Genomic DNA, 27,994 nt, shown 5'->3' on the forward strand with positions numbered 1-27,994 from the left:
TCACTGTCATTTCCAAAAGCTTCTATTTTTGATTTCATAGTTTTATTCTAATATGCAAAAGGTCCACTCAGAGCTAAAATCGTTCTTCCTCAGCTGAAAAAGTAGAACTTGCTAAAAAGACTAACATTTAAAAACATCTTCATAGGAGCTGATAAAGTCGTATGTTTGATATAAAGAAAGTTCAAAGTTCCATGATAGTTTCATATTCAGTTCAAAAGGTAGTCTTTTAAGTAAAAATTTTCATTTTTCGTAAATACGTTTCGTAGTTTAAAAGAACTCAGTTTACTTTAAAAAATCCCCTTGCGACTTGAAAGCCAAAAATATTGCATTTAAAGTTGAAAACGTTCACATTCTTTCAACTTAAAGTATTGATCATGAAAAATTCTTAAATTCAATTGACTACACTACCACAGCAAAACTTACAGGAAACAAAAACTCAATTGATGATTTATCACACAATCAATATTTATCACACAATCAATATTGATGACTATGTTGAAACAACATTTTTTCCTTTTTCAATTTGTATTTTTTCCATCAACATTTGCAGTCAAAACTGTGCTACTACTAAAACAAAACATTTTTCTCGATTTGCAAGTTTAATAACTCGTTTCCATCCCATGTTGCATCGTTTAAGTGAGCCGTTTCAAATATGTTTTTATATGATCACATACAATCGTCCAATTTAGCTTTAGATGTCAAACATGCAATTTCCGTTATTGCTTGTTTTTCATTTTATAGTTTTCCTAATCCGCAAAACTTTTCAATCCCACATTGGTGTCAATCAGCTTTGGAACAACCGGACCCGGGAAATTTGAGCAACAATGATGTCGATAACTATGACAACATCTAACAAAACAATTGATATTTTTCTTTTCCCTGAAAAATCTAGACAATTTGTCTTTTGGCAGAATACAGAATTTGATCATGATACTAATTTGATGTTTTGCAAAGGACGGTAATGAAATGTACCAAGATGGTAAATGCGTGTACAGAGCCGCTGAACTGTTCTTGAGGCCGTGGCTTCAATTCCTTCCATAAAACAAACAAACAAGGTACTTACATTTTGCCTAGTTCCATTGCTTGCTCCAGTTGTTTTCCATCCTCCGTTTTTGCTTCCATCCTTGCAATCCTGCAGATTGAAAAATGTCATTTGATCAAATACACTAAAAATGAAAATGAAGAACAGCTGAGAGTCTGACGTATATTCAGAATTTTGTCAAACTTGTTAGCTTTGGGATAATTATATGATATTGAAAAGGAGCAGGAAAAAAATGTTTCAGAGCAAACATTTTTCCAATTTAAAACTGTGCAAGTTTTCTTTTAAGGTTTGCTCGATCTTTTTAAACCCACGTTGTTGATCTCTCTCTCTCTCTCTCTCTCTCTCTCTCTCTCTCTCTCTCTCTCTCTCTCTCTCTCTCTCTCTCTCTCTCTCTCTCTCTCTCTCTCTCTCTCTCTCTCTCTCTCTCTCTCTCTCTCTTGTTGTGCAGGATTATGTTTGGTAATTCACAACACTTAAAAATATATTAGTTCATACCTAATTAAATTTACACAATGTGAAGTCAGGTTAACTCACATTTTGCCAAGTTCTTTTGGTTTTATCCATGTGCTTGCTTTTGTGAATCTTACTCCACCTTCACGCTATCCTATGATAAATAAACACCATTATTTCATAAATAAATGTTCAGCACAACCAAAAAGTGCTACTGTAGCCTTTGCCTCGATACACGCAAATATTCTCTACAACATCGAGCATTATGATTTTTCCAATTGTTAAAATTAATAACTAGCATTTAAGAGTTTTAAACTTGGAAAATCTTGAGATGGCTAAACAAAATTCTAAGACAGCAGCACTTACATTTAATTTGGCTTTATCAACTGGGTTGATAATGTGAATTGGCCACTGTAAAGAGATTCAAAAGCTGACGTTTCCAGCATTAGCCCTTCGTCGGAGCGAATTGAAGAATTGTGGGTTGTGGGTGATACAGAAAGATGGAGCTATGCTATTGGTCGATTTGAAAAATAAATTCTTGTTCTAGAGTTTTGCGGCTTTCCGTGCTTCCTTGATGTAGGGAAAGGCCGCAAACTGCCATATGTTGCTTACACCTGTAAAATGATTGGGGAGATTCAAGTGTCTCGCGACTGGTTTAGGTGCGTTTTTGTCATCTTTCTCTACGTCACGAAGGTGTTCTCAGAATTGGGCGCCTAGTCGTCTCCCTGTTTCGCCGATGTATACCTTTTTGCAAAGAGTGCAGGTTATGCAGTAGATGACATTGGCTAAGGTACGGTGAAATGATCGGTGATCTTGATGGATCGCTTGGTCCCGATATTTTCTCAACATTGCGAATGAAAGGACATGTTTTGCACTGTGCGCATGCGCATTTAAAAAGTTCCGGGTTGATTACTTGTTTGGAATGTACATCTGACTAAAAGGTTACCTACATGTATGTTTTGGTCGTGTTTTAGTTTAAGTTGAACTCTAGATTCATAACAATTTAAAAAAGAACTAAATTTAGTCAGAATACTGCAAGAGAAATGGAGCATTTCAGAGCATTATAGGGCATGGTTGAATGACTTCCAGTTCTAGGTTGTTCACTAAGACAGTATTGCAAGTTTTAATACATCTCCACCTCCAAATTTAAAGACCAAGTATTGTTCTTTCTGGAAGCTACCATGGTTGTTAAGAAACACCTTCTACATTTTACACCAAGTTGCCAGAGGTGAACTAGCCATTAGTTCAAGGTAGTGCTAAAAGCCTAACATTAGTTTGAAGAGCTAGATCAATCTAACTAGTTTGGCGAATTTTGAATTGAATTTGAACACTTCAGAGTAATCTTAACAACGTGTTCAGCATGGCTGTGGAGTATCAGCAACAAACACCACAGAATAAGGTAGAAAGAGGAGTCGAATTTTTTCCATAAAAGTAACGGATCATCACTTTGCAGGAAGTGAAAAGCTCCATGCTTACCTAAAAGGATCTGCTTCGAGTTGAAGAAAGTATTTTCATTGGAACAATTTCCTTTTGAGTTGAAAAGTTCCATGCATACTTAAAAGGATCTCTTGAGAGTTGAAAAGAGTATTTTCGATGGAAAAGGTTCAATTTGAGTGAAGAAAGTTCCATGCTCAGTCAAGATCATCTCTTCTGAGATAAGAAAAAAACATTTGCTTGGAAAAGTTTCATCTTAAGTTCTAAAAGTTCCATGCTTACTTAAAAAGGATATCTTTTGAGTTGGAAACAGTATTCTTGCCTCACAACGTTAAGGTGAAAACGCGTCCATGAAAAAGAAGCATCTGCTTCGAGTTGAAGAAAGTATTTTCATTGGAACAATTTCCTTTTGAGTTGAAAAGTTCCATGCATACTTAAAAGGATCTCTTGAGAGTTGAAAAGAAGTATTTTCGATGGAAAAGGTTCAATTTGAGTGAAGAAAGTTTCATGCCCAGTCAAGATCATCTCTTCTGAGATAAGAAAAAAACATTTGCTTGGAAAAGTTTCATCTTAAGTTCTAAAAGTTCCATGCTTACTTAGAAAGGATATCTTTTGAGTTGGAAACAGTATTCTTGCCTCACAACGTTAAGGTGAAAACGCGTCCATGAAAAAGAAGTATTTTTGTTGGAAAGTTTCAATTTGAGTTTAAAAATTCCATGTTCAGTTAAAAATCTTCTCTTTTGTACAATTCCTTAAGGAAAATTACATGCTTATTAAAACGATCTCCTTTGATATGAAAAATAATCTTTGCTTGCAAAAGATTCACTTTGAGTTAAAAAGGATCTCTTGTGAGTCGGAAAAAGTAAATCTGCTCAGAACGGTTTCATTTGGATTTCTTGAAGTTTCATTCCACACTTATTTGAAAAGTAGCCTTTCTATCTGACGGTGATCCATTCTTTATTGACAAGATTTTCTAGTCCAACTAGCTCAAAAATTAGTCGAAAATAACCTTTTGGGTTCAAGAAGTTCCATTTCCAGTTTATAAACTTCCACTTTTTGATGTAAAAGTTTGGATTTTGGTTTTAACAGCATTTCTAAGTTTATTCCCATAAGTCCAAGTTTAGCTGCACAAGTTTAGTTTTACAACGCCCACTTGAATTGGGAAAGGTTAACTAAAACGCCATCTTTTCTAGTTGAAAACAATTTATTTGAATTGAAAAAGGTCACTCTCATTTGAGAGAGTGATATTTTTGGTTTTGGTTGGAAAGTTTCACTTTATATGCAAAAGATATAAGCACTAAGACAATAAGGTGTAAACTTTAATGTTAGTTTAATTAATTAATTAATTTCTATTAATCAATGTGTCTTGCAGGAAGTGGGGCTGGGTGGGTAGGTACCCGTGTCCACTACGCAGAACAGGGCATTCTTACGTAACGTTTTACATAACATGACAAAACTATATATATGTTTTCGCAAATCTCTTGCTATCTTTGTGGTGCTATTCTCTTAAGAACAAAAGCAATTGGCTTGAAACTTATGAGCAGATTAGTTAGCGTCAGTGTCAACTGTATGATAGGTGAAAGATACATTTCATACAGGATTTCACATGGACATCGAGTGCTTTTCCTTGTGGTAGGGAACATGTAAGACGTAAACAAATAAATGACCTCTTTTTTGACTTCCTTTGGAACAGTAAAGGTGATAAGATCAAGAGAAACGCTATCACCCAAAACTATGGCAACGGAGGACTTAGAATGATCGACATTGCTTCTTTTAATAAAGCCCTTAAGTCCGTGTGGATAAGAAAGTACCTGAACGAAAATAACAAGGGGAAATGGAAACTTTTTTGGACGCTGAGCTCGAAAAACTTGGAGGCCAAACTGTTTTTAGGGACAACCTTGACATACAAGACTCGAAGAAGCTTGCTAACAATCTTAGCCCCTTTCTAAAAGAGATTCTCGAACTATGGTCTGAATTAAACTATCAAGGCTCGATAGAAACGGTAGACTCCTTCCTCACACAAAGCTTATGGTATAATTCTTTGATTAGAGTTATGGAAAAACCGGTTTTCTATAAAAGTTGGTATCAAATGGGCATTTCTCATGTGAATCAAATCGTTAAGGAACAACAAGTACTTTCTTGTCACCAACAGAATTTGAAAGCAAGTATCAAACCAAGGTTTGCCCTTTGAAACTCTATGGAATGACATCTACCCTCCGAGAGCTCTGGAAAAATCACAAACCACCAATTGTACCACTAAATTGTAAAGAACAAGAGTCTTTCACAACCGCCTTTTTAAAATCGAAAAAGCCCAGCAGACTAGCTTATCAAGAACTGGTGGAAGTAAAATGTAACTATAAAATTTCTAGTCAGGAGAAATGGAGCAAGGTTTTCCCAGAAGCTCGTGATTTAATCTGGCATAACGCATACATGACTGCTATTAAATGTACCAAAAGTACCAAACTGATTAAATTTCAATTTAGATTCCTTCATCAAACTTTGGCAACAAACGTATCTTTAGTCAAAATGGGATACAAAGATGACATTAGGTGTACATTTTGCCACGAGGAAGCTGAAAATTTCACGCATCTTTTCTGATTCTGCAGCAAAATAGAACTTTTCTGGAAACACCTTATTGCTTCTATAAAGGATCGTAACTTTTTGTCCAACGACTATCTTCTAAACAATCTTGTCGTCTTGGGTCTGAAGCCCGATACCTCCAAAAACAAAGCTGCGTTCTGTTACTTGCGAGATTCTACATTTGGCTTTGCAGAAGCAAAGGAACTATTCCAACTATTGAAAATTTTAAGCCTTTTTTAAAACAATATAAGAAAGAAATTGAACCTTTCTCTCTTTAGTAACCTTTTACCAGTTTTCAGTCTCTCGCTCTTTTTCCACTTTCCTTTCTACCCGACATTCCCTTCCTATTTTCCTCACTTCAATATTCAAAGTATATAAAGCTAAATTTCAGTGAATCAGCACGAAAACTATCTTTAATCGCTTTGATCTCCTTTGAGTTAGAAGCTCAGTTCACTAAAATTTACCATACATGCCCGCCCCTGGATTTTGTAGCGTATACAATCCGTAATGTAAGTAAGTAAAGCGTACAGTATAGCATTGTTAGTAGCGTAAGCATCTCACATTGCAAGTAAGTACTGTCTTGTAAGTAGAGTATAGTATTGTTAGTAGCTTAAGTATCGCACATTGTAAGTAAGTAATGTAAGTGTTGTATTGTAAGTAGAGTATAGTATTGTTAGTAGCGTATCTCACATTGTAAGTAAGTACTGTCTTGCAAGTAGAGTATAGTATTGTTAGTAGCGTATCTCACATTGTAAGTAAGTACTGTCTTGTAAATAAAGTATAGTATTGTTAGTAGCTTAAGTATCGCACATTGTAAGTAAGTACTGTAAGTGTTGTATTGTTAGTAGATTATAGTATTGTTAGTAGCGTATCTCACATTGTAAGAAAGTACTGTCTTGTAAGTAGAGTATAGTATTGTTAGTAGCTTAAGTATCGCACATTGTAAGTAAAAAATAATCTCGCGCCTTTAAAAAAAACATGTAAGACGCATGCGTTCTTGAATTGCTTTTGTGATAAACTCAGTTCTCTAGTTCAGATCCGCACGTTTTTGTGTTGTTGTTGTTGAGCAATACCACACTCTCGTTTTGACTGGAGATAGCAGCTGTATTTCAGGTTAGGTCAGTTCTCCCTTTTTAGTGGAAAGAACGCTACTGTGACTGCCCGTATCTTCTGGAATCACCCCTAGCTTTATTCAAGAAATTTCATCTACTGTTTAATAGCTATCGTGTATTTGCCAAACATACTGCTTCTCCTTAGCAGCTTGTTTATTTCTGCTTCTGTGAAAGAGCAAAAAGTTCATTTTCAGCTGAAACTTTCCCGCGTTAGTTACATGTGAAACTAGTAAATTTGTGACAAAAGAAACTTCGCAATTATTGCCTCAGACTCCGTGGCACTTACTGAAACCGCCAATTAATTTCATCAGTCTTTAAGGTAACTCGCTCACCGATGTAGAATATAATTTCGGTCAAGTAACGATTTCTACCTTCAATAATTCTCATTGAAACGCTCCACAGTTGTATTAATCGATAACATTGTGAATTAGTTTGACGTGGTTTTATTGTTAACATCAAAGGTGGCAACAGAATAAGATCACACTATTCCGTGACCGGACGTGATCATTTGATAATTAGATTAGTTCTCATTTATCGGTGAAAAGAACATTCGTGTTTTGAATTAAACAAAATCGTTCCTCTTCGATTTTTCAGCAGTGAGTAAAAAATTACACGTCTGTCTTATCTTTTCGAGGAAACAAGGGTATCATGTTGCATACATTGTACCTTGGCGAGGAAAGCAAAAATATCAAGTTACAAACGTTGGCGTGAAAAGTAAAATTGTCACATTTGCTACTTCTACGTACTTTTGAATTTACGAACGAAAGTCAACGTAAAACACCACAAAATTCAAAACCGTCTTGACAAACGGTAATTGTAACTTATTTTTGGGCCTTGAAAGAAAATACAAACATGAAACATTCACACAACTAAGATTATGTCTTATCAAGTTTTTGTCGGCTCATATTCTGCAAAGGGGAAAAGGGCTTGTTGAATCGACTACCAAGGGAGAGAGCGGCAGGGGTAGGGACCTGGGCGACTACTGTATCAGAGGCCTAAATTGCACTCTGCACTACCCGAGATTGTCTCACTAGTTAAAACGTAAAAAACAAATTTACTTTAAACATCGTCCAAGAGTTGAAAAAGTCCCATCTTTAGATGAATAAAGTCTATTATTTTCAGTTCAAAGTTCCACTGTTTATTTCAAAGAGTTCCATGTTCAGTTGAAAAGGTAGTCTTTTGAGTTGAAAACTTCACTTTTCGAAAATTAGTTTAGGAGATGATCGAAAGATCTTGTTTTAAAAAGAAGTAGTTCTCTTGTGACTTGACAGGAGTTGTATTATGAATTGAACAAGTTCTATTTTTGCTTGGAAACTTTCTCTTTAGTTCTATTACGATTTTAGAACATCGAATTAATATTTTTAGGATAGGGTCTAAAAGTACTCACGAGTGACCACGAGTGACCATGAGTGAGGTTACATCAATAAATGTCAGTGATGTTATTATAACGTAAATTTTAAAGTCATTGTAAGGTCGTTTCATCAAAATAATGATATATTCACCAAACCGAGGCTATTTACTGGTGTAGTAATCAGAGATTACAGCAGTGGTTGTGCGTTCGCAATTCAATTTTTCAGTTCCTTTACAAATATTGGCTGTTTAAATTATGTTCTTTGATGCTTATTGCGTGGCCTATTTCATTTGTGAAAGCGAAGAAAAATACAAGAGATTTTATTAAACAAAGTGAGGCTCAAAACTTTTGCATGTTTGGTTTGATCGAACAACAGATAACGATCTGCACGTGAGGTTGAACAAGCAATGAATAGATTAAAAACTTGTAAAACTATAAACTTGTAGGAAACTTTAAACTTCCAGGAGGAGCATTTCTTTAAACTTGTTTTTTTCACACTGAACGTTCAATTTCAGAACGCCAATGCTTGTAACAAATATTCCTTGAGAAAACATAGTTTATAGTCAAAGAGTGCATCACCAAAAATTTACTTTGCATTTGTATTTTTTTTTTTTACACTGCTCGAATTTACGACGCCTTGTTTTCAAAAATGAAAAATGTTAAATTAGTAATGAATAACCACAAATCACGGCTTTGGGCAAACTACACAACTCGGGAGAAAGTTCGACTCCTGACAACTTATCATAGCCATTTGCCGAGCTACAAATCGCAAAATTTATTTTTCAATTTATTTTCATATTTTGGGTTTTCCTTTCATTCCATGATATGCAATCGGCAATCTATAGTCCACATGAGGAAGACAGAGGAGATGCACCTCTTCTAAACTGAGTCGCTAAAATTATCGGACGAGTTCTTGTTAAACTAGTTGCGTTCATGTGGTGTAACTCAATCCTAGTCCAGTGCGTTCAAAATTTTTTGGGACGACCGTGTTCACCGATTTGTTCTCCCTGTACTGCATCAGGGGCAAATAACAACACGAGTGCATGCAAGCAGTAATGAGTTATCTTAATTAGATCCGATGCCAGTGCATATGAATAACGCAAACCGCTAGCTACAGTTTGGCGCTGTGATTTTTGACTACAAGTAACTGAGCATGAATATTTTGTAGCTCGGCCTTCAGAAAATATATCATAGTCCGTTCCTGAAGTTTCCAGCCTCACTTTATTTGATAAAACCGCTCAGATTTTTCTTCGCTTTCACAAATGAAAAAGGTAATATGATAAGCCTGAAAGAACATAAGCTCAACAGCCAATATTTGTAAAGGAACTGAATAATGGTATCATGAACGCAGAGCCACTGCTGTAATCTTTGATTACTACATCAGCAAATAGCTTCAGTTTGGTGCATATGTCATTATCGTGATGAAATGACCTCACAACGACGTCATAATGAGGTCATAATAACATCACCGACATTTTTTGATGTAATCTCACTCATGGTCACCCGTGGTCACCCGTGGTCACCCGTGGTCCCTCATGGTAACTCGTGGTCACTCATGGTCACTCGTGGTAACCAGTGGTCACTCATGGTCACTCGCGGTCATTTGCAAATACTTTTAGACCCTATCATATTTTTAGTTGCAAGTTCCCTTTCAAGTTGAAACGTTCTATTTCAAATTTAAAAGGTTTTCAGTTTACAAAGTTTCCTTCCTGGGATAAAAAGTATCACTTTTAAGTTAAAAAGTCCCTCTTGAGTTTAAAAAAATGGATGGACTACACTACAGTGCCAAACCGTGCAAGACACAAAAACTAGATAGAAGATTTTTTTTATGACTGATCACAAAGTCGATTATTTTATTCAAATAACATATTTTTTCCTATTGCCATTTGTGTTTTTCCAGTTGGTATTTTTTTTACGCCAACATTTTCAGTCAAAACTGTAAAGGTCCATCAAAGATACAGAATTTCAGATCACTCTAGAATTAAGGAAAGATGGCGACAAATTTTGTCTTCACTAAATTTTGAATTTGCTAATCACGTACGCACTTGAAAACACCAAAATATCTGATAATCACAAGAGTCAATCACGTTGAAAACTAACACCATCCTTTGGGTTCCTTTCGTGGGAAAGTGGCCTTTAATTATCAAGAGATAATATTGCTTCGGTGTTTTATTGCTTTTATTTTTTTTTTGGTCCTTCAAGCCATTCCGTTTGCTTAATGACAGTTGCTGCTTCTCTTATGCCAATGGAGATTTTATCTCCCAAGTCTTCAAATGGTTTTGGAGTTGCACAACCGTTTCGTTCACAGAAGACGGCGAAGGGTTCGATCTTATTTCTTCGTCATTCTCCATCTTCACAGCTCGACTGCCGTGCAAAAATTAAATTTTTTGGCGGGCTTCTGCTGAATGTATAGACTCTAAAAACCGAGATCAAATTTCCTTGATTGACATTTTCAGTCAGATTAACGTCTGCAAACGGTAAAATCTGAGAGTTTTGATGCTTGACAAAAATTTGTCCTGCTCCGAGGCAGGACGACGGCGCTTTTGAAGTTTGGTAGGGCTTGACAAAATTTTGGTAGGAAGAAAAATACCGTACGCACTTGTAGAACAGAACTGATGACAAATATTTCTGCAAAATAAACAAAAATTCACCTTGTGCGTACGGGCCTTAACTCAGCCGGTTTTAGCAAATTGAACCAACTGCGTTTGAACGGAACAAATCAAAATCATCACAATTTCACGCAAATATCCAGTTTAAAACTACTCTACCACCCCAGCCCCAACTCCCTCCAGTACTAAACCAAACAATTTTGAACGATTTGCAAGTTTTAACAAGTCGTTTTTACTCCATGCTGCCTTTGGTGACCGAACTGTATCAAGAAATGTTCTTATACGAGTATGATCACACCTCATCGTCGAATTTAGCTTTAGGCCTCAAACATGGGATTTCCCTTATGGCTTGTTTCTCCTTTTTTTAGATTTCCTAATCCACAAAACTTTTTAATTGCACGCTAGTGTCAATCAGCTTTGGAACAACCGGACCCAGGGAGATGTCAAATCAAGAGCTTAACGCTATCTAATACAACGAAAAAAGGAAGTCAAAAGTTCCCTTTTCTTTTTGGCATGTATAGACAATTAAGTTTGTCTTTTGGCAAGTTACAGAATTTGATCAAGCTAATTTGGTGTTTTGTAGACGACGGCGACAGAATGTACCAAGATGGTTAATGCGTGTACAAAGTCGTTAAGCTGTTCTTTGAAGATATTACTTCAACTCTCTCAATAAAACAAAAAAACAAGGTACTCACATTCTGCCGAGTTCCAATGCTTGCTCCGCGTGTTTACCATTCCAAGCTCTTGTTTCCATCCTTGCAATCCTGCAAATTGGAAAAATAGGTAGTGTCTAGTTATCAAATACAATTAAGAACGACATTGAAGAACGGAAGTTGACCTCTATTCAGTGTTTCATCAAAAACTGTTAGCTTAGGGATATTTATAAGATTTTGAAAAGGGGTAGAGTTTTTTCTGAGTAAGAATTTTTCCGATATCAAATTGTGCAGGATTTTGACAGATTGTTCGACATTTTCTCTTCGCTCGCGTTGTGCGTTTTTTGTTTTGTTTTTTTATATCGCTGACTGTTGTACAATATTATTTTTGGTGATTGCCCGCATCAAAAACATAACAGTTGGCACCTAAATAAAACTACATAACATGAAATACAGGTCAGGTCAACTCACATTTTGCTGGGTTCTTTTGTTTCTATCCACGTGTTTGTTTCTGTGAATCTTGTTCCACATTCCCGCTATCCTATTCCAGCACCACCAAAAAATGCTTCTGTTGTTAACACCACTCACATTTTGATTGTTTTTTTTTCTGACTGTCCAAATGCTCTTCCATTGCAGGTCTTTAATGTCCACCTCTGCTATCTTGTAGATAAAAAAAAACAAACAAACAAACAAACAAAAATGCTTTACTACGAAGATTTAAACAAGAATAAATTAGCAACATGAACAATTTGAGAAACCTTACTTCACACAAAGGGCTGCCAGCAACCTTGTGGATTTGTCTAGCTGCGTAGTGCTCTAGCACAAGGCATCAGAAATCTAAAAAGAAACGACAACAGGAAGGATTGGTGGGTTTAATAATGACAAAGATGGTGGTTGTAAGCGAACACCTTATAAAGTAAACAGTAAGTTACCAACGGTGAACTATCAAACAGTCCAAAATAGCGCTCAGGAAAAGACTAACGTTCGTTTGAAGAACAAGAACACGAAAAAATATATAGTAAAAATATTCAACATTCTAACTAATTTGGCGAGCTTTGAATTACAAATGCTCACGGTAATCTTACCAGCGTATTGAGCACGGCGTGTTGAATCTCTCCTGTAAAAATTGAAAAGTAAAGCGAAAAGATTTGTCAAATTTCTTCAATAAAATTCATCTAAAAAGTTGTTTCGACAAACATTTTTGTACTTCTGAGAAAGAAAGAGCGCCGTTGAGCAAACGGTTCTTCACCTTACCTCGCGTGACGACATCTCTGTTCTGCTAAACGTCTGAACTTTCGTCATGTCCTGGTTCTTCAACTGAACCCAAACGTTCTTGCGTTTTAGAATAAACTTTCTAGCCATTTGGAAGTCATTTTGTCAGGCAGGAACAGGCGAAAGAAGTTGAATTTCTGCTTGAAGACGTGAAGCCGAGCAGGTCGCGGCCACATGTCACACTGAACTGAGATGAGATGCAAAAATGAATACATAATTAATTTTATGATAATCCTAACATTGAATAATTTAACACTGGTCCTTCCGAGTCTCGTTAATTTTACGGACATTTACCGCATGAAAAAAAAATATATATATATGATTTACAATTTCTCAAAGTACTCCAGATTGTGGGTGGAAAGGTCCCTTTTTTACTTTTACTTAAAATCTCTTCTCAGCTCAACTGGAAATTAGAAGAACTAGAAGGCTTTTCAAATCTTGAGCAATCTCTCTATCCCGTCACGCTCCCGTTCTACCTGGCTCGTACCCGGCTAACTCTTGAGCCTTCATCAGTTTTAGGTACACTTGATATTGTAGGGCGTGATTTAAAATTAACAACAAACGTTCCCCGAGATGTCTGCGCGGTTACAAAGAATGGTTCCTTTGCGTGATTCCCAGCAAGCTTAGGGGGAAAGCCGCTGGTGGTAATGTGGCCCATGTTCGATAACTTTAGGGATGGACCACTATTTTCATGGCGATTTCCATAAAAAAATAGCAACAAGAAGCTATTTCTCAGAAAGAAATATTGTTTCGTTTCCGCAAAGATATTCAAAGTCTGAGAAAGGCCGGGGTTTTGACATCTCGTGCATGAGAAGTCCTGGGGTGAGGGGGATATGTGCTAATGCGTCGCTTTGCACCGCACTAGTAGTAGTAGTATACTTTATTTACCCTCGGATTGTAGAGTAGCTTTAACAGCTAATGTCTCCGAGCATTTCAACAGCACAATGGGCAGAGACCAGACCACAACACCGGGAACTTCGTGCCCTGCACTGATCTGCTCAGTTGCCAGAGCCTGGGGTTTTTCGTCCAGGTGAGGTTTAGTACTGAACCTATAGTAAAAGAGAAAGGGCTAATTAATTTAAGTTGTCTACACATGTATCAGTTATTACAGTCAACGCGCTTCAAAATGTATTTACTTGTGATACTTCACTTTGACTCTGCCCTAGGGAGGGGGGTGCTCCCTTATATCGGCTATATAGGTGTGTCCAGCGACAGAGGGACATGTTTTTTAAAGACATTTTAGTCAGAAGTAGGGTATCGATATTGGTCATTTTGGTCTCAAACTGGGTATGGTTTTTGCACTCTAGTCTTCAATTAGGTATGTTTTTTTTAGAAGAAGCTACTCTTTTCATCATTGTTGATACGACCAGCAACTAAAGCCATTCACAATACCTCTAACATCATTTTTTTCAAAAAGGATGCCTCATGTGTGACGACAGTTGTGCAATTATTCCTCCACTTTCGCTTAAATATTATGAAGCTAAAATACAAATGCTATCGGTGTTTTCATGGAAACCAGCTCTTGAAATGCAGCGGTATGTCGAAATACAAATTTTCTTATTTTTTAAAAGCGCGCTCTAAGAAGTAAAGCTACTGGAATTGTGGCGGAAAATTAGAGAAATTCAACTAAATGTGGAAAATGTCAACACCTACGATATGAAGAACACCTCATAAAACAGCCATATTGTGCCTATTTTGCAATATACCAACGTTAATTAAATTTCAATATGATGAATTAGTTACCATCCACGATATATCAAATCTGTAGTATCGTCTAAACGCACCAAGTGCGTGTTCTTTTCCCGTAAGCAGCCACAGAATAGGAGCGGGATTGTTATTCCTGACACGTGTTCTGATTGACCAAAATTATGTCGCCGTGGTTGTGATCTTAATCACATTTAAATCAAGCACGGAAACAGATATCTTCGTTTCTCTAGAATATATCATTTCAGTAAGACTTAGGAACATTTAAGTCGCCAATTATTTCTACCTGCATGACATTTTAATTTCCTTTTCTTTCCGTGTCACGAACTGATAAAAATTTAGTTTCGAGAAGTTACTTTTGCTGAACATGTTTACCTTGTGAATTACAAGCGTTTACCCTGATAACATTCATACCCACTATGTCAATAAATCACTCTGAAACGGAAAACAGTACCATTTCTTTGTTGAACTAAACAAAACTAACTGCTTCCATCGGCTTAAAATATCGCATTGGTGGACAAATCGCGTAGTGTGGCGGTGTCTCTACTTGAATGAATGAATAAATGAATGAATGAATGCTTTATTTAACGTGGATATACGCTTAGCTTTAGGGCTAGTTTACAGGTATTCCACCTAATAACTAATGAGAAGCTAACAACTAAACAACGCTAATATCAGGTAAAAATCACAAATTAAATACTGATTAAAACTAATTAAAAACTATTATAAACATAGTGATAAGTTAATAAAGATGGTGAATTTTAAGCTCGGTAATGAAATGTGAAGGTGAATTAATCAACATGACACGAGCATGGGACAAAGAAAAATTCTGAGTCCCCGACAGGAATCGAACCCGTGACCTCCCGAACACCAGGCGGGCGCTCTATCCACTGAGCTACGAGAACTCATGGAGAGCAAATTTATTTAACTGCCGTATTTAAATTAACAATTATGAACTTTAATCTGATTGGATATTACAAATCACTATGTAAATAGTTCACCCCTGAACTGAAAACAATCCCGTTTCGTTTCTGAGGAAACGAAACAAAAACTGCTGGAAAAACATACGCACGCAAGGCGTGCAAGAATTTTTTTTTTGTGAAGTCGTGGAGATAGGAGAGCATTCATGGAACTGTTTACAGTACTGATTTGGCTAATTTGACAAGTTTTTTTTGGTTGCGATGTACAGCAAGAAAGAAACTGGGAATTTATGATGTACATACGATGTTACATCGGTAATGGTCAGATAACTAAATAGTAAGCCATAAAATGTTTGACTGAACAAACTACAGTAATCTGACACGTCTCCAGATTAATGAAGATACCATCTTATTTTCTAACAAGCAATTTGATTCGCTCTTTGATACAACCCACACTGTGATTGGTGTGACACGCGCACACGCATAACTCCCTCACTCACCGATCACATAGCCCTTCCAACCCCCAAGAAGGATTTTTGCTCAAAAATACCCAAGTTAAGAGAACTTTTCGCATTTTATACGAGTCGTAAGTTCATCCTTTTACACGACACAACGCAACAACACTACTTCACCGAAAATAGAAAGAAAGAGAAAAAAACCTCTCTGACACGTTGAAAGTCTGATTTAATTAAATTGTACTTTAACTTGGTGCCACGCATTTTTGAAAGAACATTTGAACAGTTTTCATACTTTTTACCTTTATAAATATCGGACTGAGAAGAATGTCATAAAATACCCATCAAATAAAATATATTTGCATGCAACAAGAACAAAACAATCGTTACCTGCACTTACTGTTGTAAACGTTAGAACTGTTTCAGATCTAAATAGTCTCGTCTCCTCTAAAACATGTCCTAAGAACTAGAAGGGACAATTCGTGACCTCTAATTGAATTTACTCCTTGTGAAAAACAAAAGTATCAAGTTACCTTTGTAACTAAAAATAAAAATATCTCGTGCCAATTGCATACTATTAACTCGTGGACTGTTTCAAAACACAAGGCTTATCTCGTTCATAACTAGCCATCATCACACTGAACAATATGCACTCTAAAACAACCCAATGTATGTATGTAACTGTCACATTCCGCTCCAAACCGGACTAAAAATCACAAACCGGCAAAATACACCTCAGTCTTTATTTTTCAATTACCGCAGTCCTTGTGTTTATTACAATAAAACGCTCAAGACTTCATATACCTCACTTAACTTATCTTGAACAAAAATAATTTGCTTTTTCTTCAACTAAAATTCGTGTTGGTTATTAATGTGAATAAGCGAAAACCCTGATAACATTGAAGACAAGAGATTTAGTTTCATTAAAACGTATCTTCTCATTCCATTACTAAACAAGAACCCATTATAATTGTAAACTCGTAACAGAATAATGTCTTTTTGTTCTCTTGACGAAATTAATCGTAGTCTCTTCGCTTTTCACAGTGAAACTTAATGGATGCTGAAATTAACGACACGCCTGGAACATTCATTACGGACTCTGCAGCAATATTTCGGTATCATTCAATACAACACGCAAACGATTTGAACCTGGTCACAACCTCTTCGCATTCCCAGTAGTGTATTCCGCCCCCCTAAAATACAATTGATCCTATCATAGAAACCACATCAACTTGTTTTTCATTCACATCAGATCTTAAACATAGTAGACTCAATTCAAAAACTTATCTAATGGGAAACGCTCAACCTTTATCCCATGCTCGTAGTTATGCCAAACACTATGTTTCTTTGACTGATTATCCAGCTGCAAATGATTATCAAACCCGCCCACAAAGTCCTAACCTAACCCACATAAAATGTCGAAGTAAGCCCAATATATGAATAGTTCCTCCTTTTTTATAGAAGAATAACTATGGCCGTTGTAAAACTGTATCGGGATCAAATCTTCTCACATACCATTTACCTTTACAACAAGAAATTTGATTGGCTGTTTATAGTAGAGCCAATCTGATTGGTGTGACATACATACATCACTCACTCACTCACTCACTCACTCAATCACTCACTCACTCACTCACTCACTCACTCACTCACTCACTCACGCACGCACGCACGCACGCACTCACTCACTCACTCACTCACTCACTCACTCACTCACTCACTCACTCACTCACTCACTCACTCACTCACTCATCTATTGACCCGTCCATAATATACCCCTACGCGCCGATTAAGAGGTTTTTTTTCACACAAAAAAAAATCGCGCAAGGGGAGCTATGGCAAAAAAAAAATCGAGTACGTGCTTTATTCTATCTGGGTCCTATTTTTGATGCTAAAAAAAATTTTTGCCAGCCAAAAAAAAAAATCACGTACAACCTAAGGGAGAGAAAAAAATCATGCCCAAACAACTTGGCCACCACCCCCTCCCCTCCACCTCTTCAAAGAACTAAGGGTCTCTCCCTAAAGTTATCGGACGTTGTCAAAGTCCATCTGATAATGACATTCTTGGACATGGTGCACAACTTTAGAATAGTCATCAGACATCAAGACAGCCTTTTTTTGCTCCTATTAGGTCCATTTCGAATCAGTATCATTTCATTTCATTAATTCTATATTGTTATTGCATTCCGTGCTACCTTTGTTGCAGACTAGAATGGTTTCAATCAAAAGTATATTTTTTTGGAGCCGTAAATTATCTTGAACTCCTCTAGCATAAAGCAGGACAGTACCATTAAGAATGTTGCTGGAAATTGATTATAAGCTCACACATTTCAAGTCAGTTAGCTCAGATTAACTTGACAGTAAAAAAATTTTGCACCTAGTATAATCTTTCTTCAAGTGATCTTGCCCTCAAAAACTGAATGCAGGCCTTAACTTGTTTAACTTAATGCATAATCAAAGCAAACAGTGACATGACATGGTCAGATGGCATTAGTGCTCTTTTCTGGAGTGTGCAACTCAAGGAGATTGTTGAAATTCAGCCTACATTACTACTAATACTACAAAAAAAAGAATGAATAACCTGGGCAATTTGAAGGATTTTCTTGAATTCTAAGTTCCACAAGAATATAATTCTTCGAAGGGTAGATTACAGCATTGCAACAATCCAAAGCAACTGTTACTTGAACTAAAGCTCACCTGTTCATCTTTTCCCTCCTTCAGTCCATCTGTTCACTTGCTCATGGCTGTGCCTTTCGGGAATATTGTCAGTTTAAACTTTATCATCCAGCTTCTTTGCCTGAAAAAAAAGAACAGCATACGGATTTAGCTAAAAAATGAAATTGTGTTGATCCAGAAAATGCCCATTTGCCTCTTACAGGGTTTTTGTTTTGAAACTTCCAGCTTAGCTTCATACTTTGCTTTGAACATGTTTGCTTTTGAAAACCCTTCTCCTCCTTAGAATTTCCAACAACTTTCCTTGGGGCGAGTAAATCTGGAACTGTAAAATTCTATATTAAATTTTGTACAAAAATTTCTCTCTCGTCTCAGGCAGGGCCCAGAATAGGAGTCAATTAACTAATTATGTCCAGCTTGATATGGGGATTTAACCTATCCAGCCTTTACTTTCCCAGCCATGTTAGCTTTTACCATCACAGCATACAATATTTCAATGTTGGTTCTGCACTCAGAGATGTAGCTAAGAAATAACCAAGCTGGCTCATTAACAAGTCTAGGCTTAAATTTTTGGCTCCTTATTTCTAGTTAGGGATCTACAGATTCAAGCATTTTTTGCTTTTCTATAGACTCCCTCATCACCTAAATTGCAAGAAACAGTTTACATGTAAGCTTAAACAATCTACACAAATTAGGTGATGGAAGCAAGAGAACTGAAGATCAAGTTAAAAGTTAACCCACATCGTTATTTCTAGTGAAATTCCAGGTGTTCATAAGCCTTCTTTCAGGTGGTGAAATAAGTTCAAGCCGGCTCTTAGCTACATCCCAAATCATTTTGGTATGACATCTCATACAAATAGTATGGAATTGTGTACTAAAACATTAAAAGAAATGTCCCTCCCACATTGAACCACACTCAATGTCTTTTAGCTTCCCCTATAACTTAAGCAAACTCAAATATAGAGATTCTACAGAAATGGACGATTTCACAGGGTCATGTAGCAGCTACTTGCAAGGTCTCAAATCAATGGCTTGATACCCTTTGAGAGAACAATAAAACAAACAACAGAAACAATCCCCCTCGCCTCAAAACAACAACAGCTGTTACACTATGACAACAAATAGAATTAGAAACTTATGAGAGCAGCTACACTTCCGATTCCACAAAGTTTAATTTGTTCACATAACTACGTTGCTATTGATTCGAAAAATTACACCACATTGCTTGAAAATCCCCTCTGCTGTCCTCTAAAATGAGCAGTACATTGCCATTCTTAACCACCTCTGTTCACTTCAGTCTTACGCTTAGCAACAGAAGGCATTCTTGAAGCCACCTCTTAAAGACTCTAGACTATCTTCTGCACTTTCCACCAATGCTTTTATCAATCAATCAATCAACCTATATTTTAAAGCAACAGTTTTCAAAGCTACAAAGGTTGTGGGGTCAGTTAACAAAGGATCTAATGTGCTCATGGACTCTCAGTATCAGCAGTTCTAAACAGAAGATTTTTGTAAGAATCATTACCTTGTGGTGAAAATGATGCTCCATTTGTCCAGTGAAATACCATATTCACAATAATTTATGTGGTTAATAGGACCCCACCTAGGTTTCAATTTCATCAATTTCAAGCTTAGCTTCTTCTGAAACCTTTCCAATACGCCGAGCAGATTCTTGAAAAAAAAAAGACAATGTTAGGATTGGAATGAAACAAATGTACTTAATGTACTGCAATGAGGGCAAAATGAACAGTGTCTGCAACATACGTGTATCAATACTTCAACAAGTTGATTCATCCATTATTGACTGATCAATGATCTGACTGATTGACTGGCTGACTGACTGACTGGCTGACTGACTGACTAACTGACTGACTGACCAACCGACTGACCGATTAACTGACTAACTTACCAACCAAATGTATGACTGAACAACTGACTGACCAACCAACCTACTGACTGACTGACTGACTGACCGACTGACAGATGAACAGACTGACTGTTTATCTGACTCACAGACTGATCATCACTCAAACAACTAACTCTCTAATCTGACAAAACACTAACTGACTAGCAGGATGAGTCATTGTCTCACTGACTATGGGGCTGATCAAAACCAAAACAACTGACTGAATGATGGACTGTCTATAAGTCTGCCTGTCTGTCGGCCTGTCTGTCGGCCTGTCTGTCGGCCTGTGTATTCATCTGTCTGGCCAAATGTATAACTACATGTATCTACATGAGTAACTGACAAACAGGCTAAGATAATTATTAACATCTACACCTGTAGACTATTGTAAAGCCATACTAGATCAGCACCACCAGATGGCAGTCTGACAGACAGACAGACAGACAGACGGATAAATAGCCAGAGAGGCAAACAGAAATGACAAAACAGACATCGAGTCAAGAGTAATTGATATGTGATTTGAACATCTAATTCTACAATTCCTACCTGCATTTGTCTCAACGGACCTGTCAGTTTGGGCAATTCATCAATCTGCTTACGAGAGAAAAAAATCAGGTGACTTTACCCATGCAAAACTGCCACAAAACTGATAGAAACTCCAAAGTGCTACAATAAAATCACAAAGACGTGATTCACCTGCACGAGGCACCATTATTGTTACAGGCACAAGGATCACGGTAACAGGTGACTTAGGACTTGATGACAGCCATAAGAATAACAACAACAAAAACCTATCAATTTGCTACAACACCTTTTGTCAGCTTCTTACTTCCCCTTACACTATCTCATAAAAACAAAAGTCCATAACGGGAAAACAGTTACAATCTCACATGCTAGTGACTGAATGCAGAACTCTACCTTTTCTTTAAATGTGAAACAGCTGAGCAATCCCACACACTCCATTAAAGATCATCACTGCGAGTAACAGCTCATCTCCACTATACACAAATCATACAATTATGACATTAGTTTTGACATAGATTATGAAGTTTTTGGGTTCATTTCATATTGCTCAAGAAAACACGGCCACCTAATTACCAATATAAACTATGCATTCATGTAGTTTATAAAATCAACATGACTTTATCATTGGCCATCTTCGCTTCACCTCTATCCTTTATTGAACTTTACATATTTTCTGAATATAAAACTGCATAAGGCTGGTAATAAACAGTGTCCAGATCGCAACACAACACAACAACGCTGGTCAGCATGCATGCTTAGAAAAAGCATGGTTTGGTGGAGGCAGCCATTCTGAATAATGTTCATGTCCAACAAATTTAACCTTTGTCACATTGCCCAAACAATTCAACTGTAGAGAACTGTCTTGCCCAAGAATACAACATACTGCGCATCAAACATGGACCACTTTATCCCAAATTAGTGACTACATCAGTACAAGTGAATACATTAAGTGTCAAAAGTGTGCAAGGTACATTGTACTGTTTTTTATCAGCAACAAGTGTTCTTGAAAAGAAATCTTAAATGCGGACTGTATAATACTCCGTTCAGCTAAGTGATTCCATCTCCCGCAGCAGTTCTTCAACTACACTCTTCAAGGATGGAATAATAAGAATCAAATGTATTCCTGCTCAGTTCATAGTTCCTTGCATGAACTAACATTTGATAAATTAGACTTTTCATGCTCTGGGCAAAAATGCCAGAACAGCTCTTCCAGCTAAAAGAGCTGTCATGACTGATTCTTGCTCCGGTTTTAACATATAGTAATATTATTGTTGTTTTCTATTGAGTTCTGTCAAAGTGGCTGATCTCTATAACAAAACTTGCATTACAGGTCATGCACAAGTGGTATGCAAATTTCAGCAGGTTTGCGAAGAGATCGGGTCCATCATGGAAAACAATTACTGTGGTTCTTATTCTGTTAAAAGCTTTTGGTGTCCATTTCAAAGTTTTGTCAAGTTTCAAAAGAAGAAATGAAGGAGTGTCTGATAAGAATTACAGCTACAGACTTAGAAAAGGGGAGCAAAAACACTTCCTGAATCAAAACAACAAGATCTCCTGCATTTAGCTGCTGAGTTGTTTATTACGAGTCATTCAATATGAACCCTTTTCTTCGGCAGTTTGAATGCCTGGCATCATCTGTTTCAAATTTTTCTGTAGCAGTTTGAACAGGCTGGCATCATCCGTTGGAAAGTATTTCTTTAGCAGCTCCAACACCTTGTGTCATCCATTCAAATTTTTTTGTCAGCCCTTTGAACAGCTGGCATCATCCGTCCGACACTTTTCATTAGCAGTTCAAACGGCTGGCATCATCCATTCGAAATTTTTTGTAAGCCGTTCTAACAGCTAGCATTATCCGTTCCAAATTTTTTGTTAGCTGTTCAAACGGCTGGTATCATCCATTCAAAATTCTTCATTAATCAGTTGAACAGCTGGCATTATATGTTCAAAATTTTTTCTGTGCTGTTAGAATGGCTAGCATTACCCGTTCACAATTTTTCCCATGCTGATTAAATGTTTACAACATCCGATCCAAATTTTTCCATGGCCGTTCAAACAATGTTTGAAACCATTTTAAGCCGCTGAAACATCCGTTTCTCATCCATTCATTAGCTGTTTGTTAGCCCTTTATTTTGACCGTTGAACGGATATCTGTTAGTGTACATATTCACACGAGAGGTCACATATATACATATTGAAAAGCATACTTGCTCTATAAAATGACAGTTTCCTTTAAACAGGTTATTTACAACATCACTTTCTTACCTCAGACACTCTGCACAGCATATTTCTCAGTCTGAATTTTTCACAACACTACAAGGTATAAAAGGAAATTAAATGAAGGAAAAAGGAAACATGGTATTTTGTAAACCATACATGTAACTTCTGGTCAAATAAGTTAACATATATAGATTTAGCCAAGCCTAAAAGCAGAGCTCCTGGGCCGGGTTGTTCAAAGCCCGATTAAGCTAATCCAGGATTAGTGAGAATTTTGATTTGAGTTTTGTAACTTTGCAGTGAGGTTTTTTATGTCCATGTATATTGTTTGGCCTTCTGTTTTGAGTGTAATTAATCTCAAAATACACAAAACAAAAGCAATAAAAAAACAATAGGCCACGTTCAATACATCAATATTCTAACACGGCTCCGACAATTTCAGGACAAACTTTTATATTTGGTGTTGTTTCCTTTGTATCAAAGTCTCTTTTCGTAATCGAGAGAGAAAATTTACAATTTACAATTTTGACCCAAAAGCCCCAGAGCCATGTCAGAATATTGATATATTGAACATGGCCTACTGTATATAAGAAAAATTTATACTTTGGTTAACATTTAATCCTGGGTTAAAGTTAACTGGCTTCTGAATGACCTGGCCCTCTTTACAAAAAGTTAACCTGACATGACCCTGTGGTCCAATGCCACCACCATTGTGCGTACACATCCATGTCCACAACCAATACTGCTAGCCATGATAACTACGAGAAAATCAATTCATGGGTTTCCTTTTCTTTCCTATATGAGTATAAGGCTACACTTGGCAGCCTTTAAGGTCATTGAAGCTCCACTATTAATGGTAGTATTGTAGCTGTTTTGGCTGAAGCAGCAAAAATCTCCAGGAAAGACAATGGACAATCTTTAACACATACAATTGAGAATTGATGTAGTTAGCTGGCAAAACAATGCAAGGTGTGCTTAAAACTGAAACAGAAATTTGGTGGAAAGAAGTGATACAATGAACAAACAACAGCCTACAAAAAAGGTCCAGATGGCAAAATAAACTTAAGCTCATCTCAGCTTAGTATGCTTAAGATTATCCACTGCCACTCCCCTCTAGCAAAATACAGCAAACAATTTCTTCAGGCGTCTTTGCTACAAAGATAGGAAGAAGCGGAGGGTTTATGGAAAGCCTCCAGGCTCAGACAGAACAGTAAAGAAATGACTGACACCATCAAAGGAACAAAACAAACTGGTCATACATTTGTATAACAACCAAATTACACTCACCAGCAACCTGGACAAGGCATGAAGACTGGGGGTTAATTAACTTATTTCCTAGCAATCCCAGATGAGACTGACACTCTAGAAAGTATTAGACAGCAAGGCTCTGTCCCGAGGTCCTACCCCTTACTCTTTTGTATACCATTTTGACAGAAAATCTACCCCTTTTGCATACCTTTCTAGGATTACCCATATTTTCACATATCACTCTTATTATTTTAATTGTAAATAACATAATTCGTAATTCGTAATTTGTCCCTTTGCACACTGAGGGCATAACATTTGCATAGACAACAACAACAATTATTGGAGGTATATGTTTTTCAGGAAAAAGTCAAAAGAATGGGTCAATTGAATACAAATGAGGATTGAAACAATAAAACTGCAGATAACTGTCTCTAAAATTGTCTGTAAAAAGGCTGAGGTACTTCCATTCAAACAAATTTGAAGTACAGTTAAACCTCAATGGCCCCTTTTTTCGGGCCCAGCAGACAGTCCATACATTCACTGTCATTTTAATCTCACTACAGTGGCCACCTCTTCACAACAGCAAAACCATTAAACACAAAAAAACCTCTTGAGACCAAACAGTTTATCAACAACTGACAAATCGTGCATACAAAAATTAAAACCCCACTCTGTTATTGTAAAAGGTCCACAAACTTGATCTGCACTGTGCATTGTTGGTCTCTTTTTCTACCAAGTTTCTGTTTTATTGATAAATTTTGAATTAAGTATAATGAAAATTAATAGGCATTTCTTTAAAAAGAATTTGCACCCCTAAAAAAAAAACAAGTGTCATATTCAACCCTCCAAGTTGCGACCATTTTAGTCGCCATGGCGACTAGAATTTTGGAGCTGGCGACTAAATGAGAACGCAAGTTGCCAGCTCGGCAACTAAAATTAATGTGACCTATGCGTGAGGAGCTTGAGCGAACTATCATCCGGAGCGAAAAGAAAAACGTTCTAAGCATTAAGAATTCACTTTGCAAAGCTAGTTGTTGTGGGATTTTAACCAACAGAAATGGAGACTGAATAAAATGAAATGTTACACGGTAGACAAAGATCAAGGAAATGCATTCAGTTGAGCTTGGGACGCGACGAAATTCATTCCACTCGACTGAACTTTGGCACGTGACAATTTTACCTGGAAGCATGAGACAACACACGCAATCCGGTCATTTGCCATCGAAAAGAAGAGGAATTGCAAAAGCTTGGAAAGCTCGATGGTGACAGGATCCACAATATATCTGAGAAACATCCAGATGTATTTGAGAAACGTATTTTGTTTCAGTGGACATGAAAATATTTGACTTTACAGCAAACTTGATAACACAAGCATGGGGGATTCTATAAATAAAAAAAAACTGTGACGAAAAGCGGCTCGCAGTTGTACATAAATTTCACTTGTGTGAACAAACCTGGGTTTATTTTAAATTGTCAAAGATTTCATCAATACAAAATATCCGTCTTAGTGATTGCCCTAAAACTTGCGAAAGTATTTTCGCGTTGAGTATTCGTGTTCCGCGGTTCGCATATCAAATTCAAAACGACAAACAATTTGAGCGTGAACTTTTCTGTCCATTTCAATACAGTCTTTAATTTTCAGATGAAGTTTTATATCGTTTGCTTATTCAAGCAGAAAACGAGGTTGAACATTTAAAAAAGATCATAAGCGATAAAGTAAAAATAGTGTTCACTTTATGGTCTCAGCAAGAATTTGATGTCGCCTTGATAAACATTGGAAAACTTTCTGCCATTCAGCTGCGAATGAGGCTATCTTATTTTAACTTGGTATAATCTGTGTTGTTTGCACTGCTCCTGTTGTGTGAATTATAAATGATATACACAAATATTTCTGTGTTTTGTGAAGCGACCTTTTTTCTTAATTTTCATTCCCATTTGATAATCAGTCATTCCAATAAAAGCATATTTGAATCAACATTAGGTAGTTCTTTCACTGAACGGGACTTCAATTTACTTGGTGGTTCAAGGAAAATGTTATTAATAATACAGTTAGATAATAATAAGATTATTATTTATTATTAATTAATTATTAATTTATGCACATATTTTGGCGACTAAAATTTTTCACTGGTGACCAAACCTGAACAGTCAGTGGCCAAATGGCCACTAAGGAAAAAAGTTAACTTGGAGGGTTGATATTACACCCCTACCTCATTAAAATTAACCAAAACTTGAATTGTTCAGATTCCAATACATGGTATACAGCAGAGTATAACTTTGTATTAAGCACATAAATCGCATATCAAAAAAGATTTAAGTTATTATTGTGGAACATGTTAAATGATGACCTAAGAACTACCGCTAGCATAACCTACTTTAGAAAATATGTCGGTTTGGCAAATTGTATTGACTTTGTTAATTAATTCATTAGTAGTCTCAATTTTTATCTTTGCCTGCTTATATATTATATAGTGGATTATGTATTTGTACTATGTTTCTATTATTTTATCTAATTTCTCGGAGATACTAGCGAATACGTGCTACTCTTTAATCTGAGCTTAAAATAAGTTTACTACTACTACTACTACCTCTTAGCCGTTCAGATCTTGGCTTTCATTTCTCCATGTTTTCCAAAGATAGGTCAATAACATCTGCCGTGAGACTTCTCCTCTTCCAAATATGTGAAAAATCGGTAGACTTTGATGGACCAGCCGCGTTCTTTTTGTCTTTTTACCCTTCGCATTGATGTCTTCTCCTCTGCTCGAAAACGTCCGCGCCATCTTTGTACAATTTGTGTGCCCACACATGACCTGCAAACCTTGTGTGTCGAGAAAGACCGCTGAGAGAGAAAATTATTCCCGGCGCGTGAAGGCCGACAAGCGACCGATAGCCGACCGACCCGGGCCGACCGATAAGTCCGATAACGGACTAGTCCAATCTTCACACGTTATATTACTGGTTGCGTGTGTCACCTTATACTTATTCTTAGGCGCTAGTGAAAACCAGCCTTATGTAATCATTGCTGCGCGCTCCCTGAATTGTTCAACACGAGGTCCCATTACCAATTAATCGTATCTATAACAAATTTCGGAATTAAAAATGTCTTTTGAGAACTTCTTTTGAGCGAAAACGTATGTAGCGCTTTTCATAAGTTTTGAAAACTGTACGAAACATTGCAAAGAAATCATTAAGTGCGCATAATTGTCTTGCGAATCACGTGGGTATCCAGTTACAGGTGTCAAATTACAAAAAAATTAAATTAGATACCTGTAATTGGACACCCAGGTGATCGCGCGCCGATTACGTGACAAACAGGTGCGCGGATCGATAACCAATCACGGTCAAGAATTCTGTTATAGATACGATTATGATAATGATAATAATAATGATAATGATAATGATAATGATAATAAAAATGATAATGATAATAATAATAATACTGATAATGATAATGATGATGATAATGATGTCGTTATGTTTACAGTGTTACTGATCCAGACATAATGACATAATAGCAACATACCAGCATGAAAATAACGGCATAAGGAAAAAACTGATCTTTTCCTCATATTTTTATGTCGATTTTCACATGCGACATAAGCGATTGTGCCGTTATTTCATTATGTCTTTATGTCGCTAGAGTAGGCATTCGAGAAATTTGAGACTTGAGTTTAAAAGTTAAACAAAGTGATTCAATTTTCAATTTCATAAACTCTTTATTTTTTCACTCTTCCCTTTCATGGCAATTCATGTACACTTCTCTTCATTTCCATTCCACTGACCGTTATGCCCCATTCCGTGAAAAAGCTGCAAACCAAAAATGAAAATAATCTCACTTAACTGGTA

General features: G+C 36.7%; 1 protein-coding gene across 7 annotated transcripts in view; it reads right to left on the reverse strand.

The window, feature by feature from the left end:
* LOC145468406 (uncharacterized) overlaps window positions 1-27,994 on the reverse strand; it is a 116,004-nt gene that overhangs the window by 11,229 nt on the left and 76,781 nt on the right. For 2 of the 7 annotated variants that reach the window (XR_014042184.1, XR_014042186.1), the window contains exons 2-15: window positions 26,737-27,955; window positions 22,949-22,996; window positions 21,080-21,159; window positions 20,708-20,752; window positions 19,781-19,926; window positions 18,280-18,379; window positions 13,392-13,552; window positions 12,486-12,690; window positions 12,317-12,348; window positions 11,995-12,068; window positions 11,703-11,891; window positions 11,274-11,342; window positions 1,577-1,646; window positions 1,064-1,132 (exon numbers count right to left, since the gene is read on the reverse strand). Coding sequence is in view for 1 of the 7 variants with exons in the window: in XM_081452108.1 (XP_081308234.1) it covers window positions 18,313-18,379; window positions 19,781-19,926; window positions 20,708-20,752; window positions 21,080-21,124 (303 nt within the window). In the remaining 6 variants the exon portion in view is untranslated. The other 5 variants (XR_014042188.1, XR_014042189.1, XR_014042185.1 and 2 more) reach the window with 4 other exon arrangements.

Source organism: Orbicella franksi, chromosome 14, assembly GCF_964199315.1.
Source record: "Orbicella franksi chromosome 14, jaOrbFran1.1, whole genome shotgun sequence".
In the NCBI taxonomy this organism is placed as follows: domain Eukaryota; kingdom Metazoa; phylum Cnidaria; class Anthozoa; order Scleractinia; family Merulinidae; genus Orbicella; species Orbicella franksi.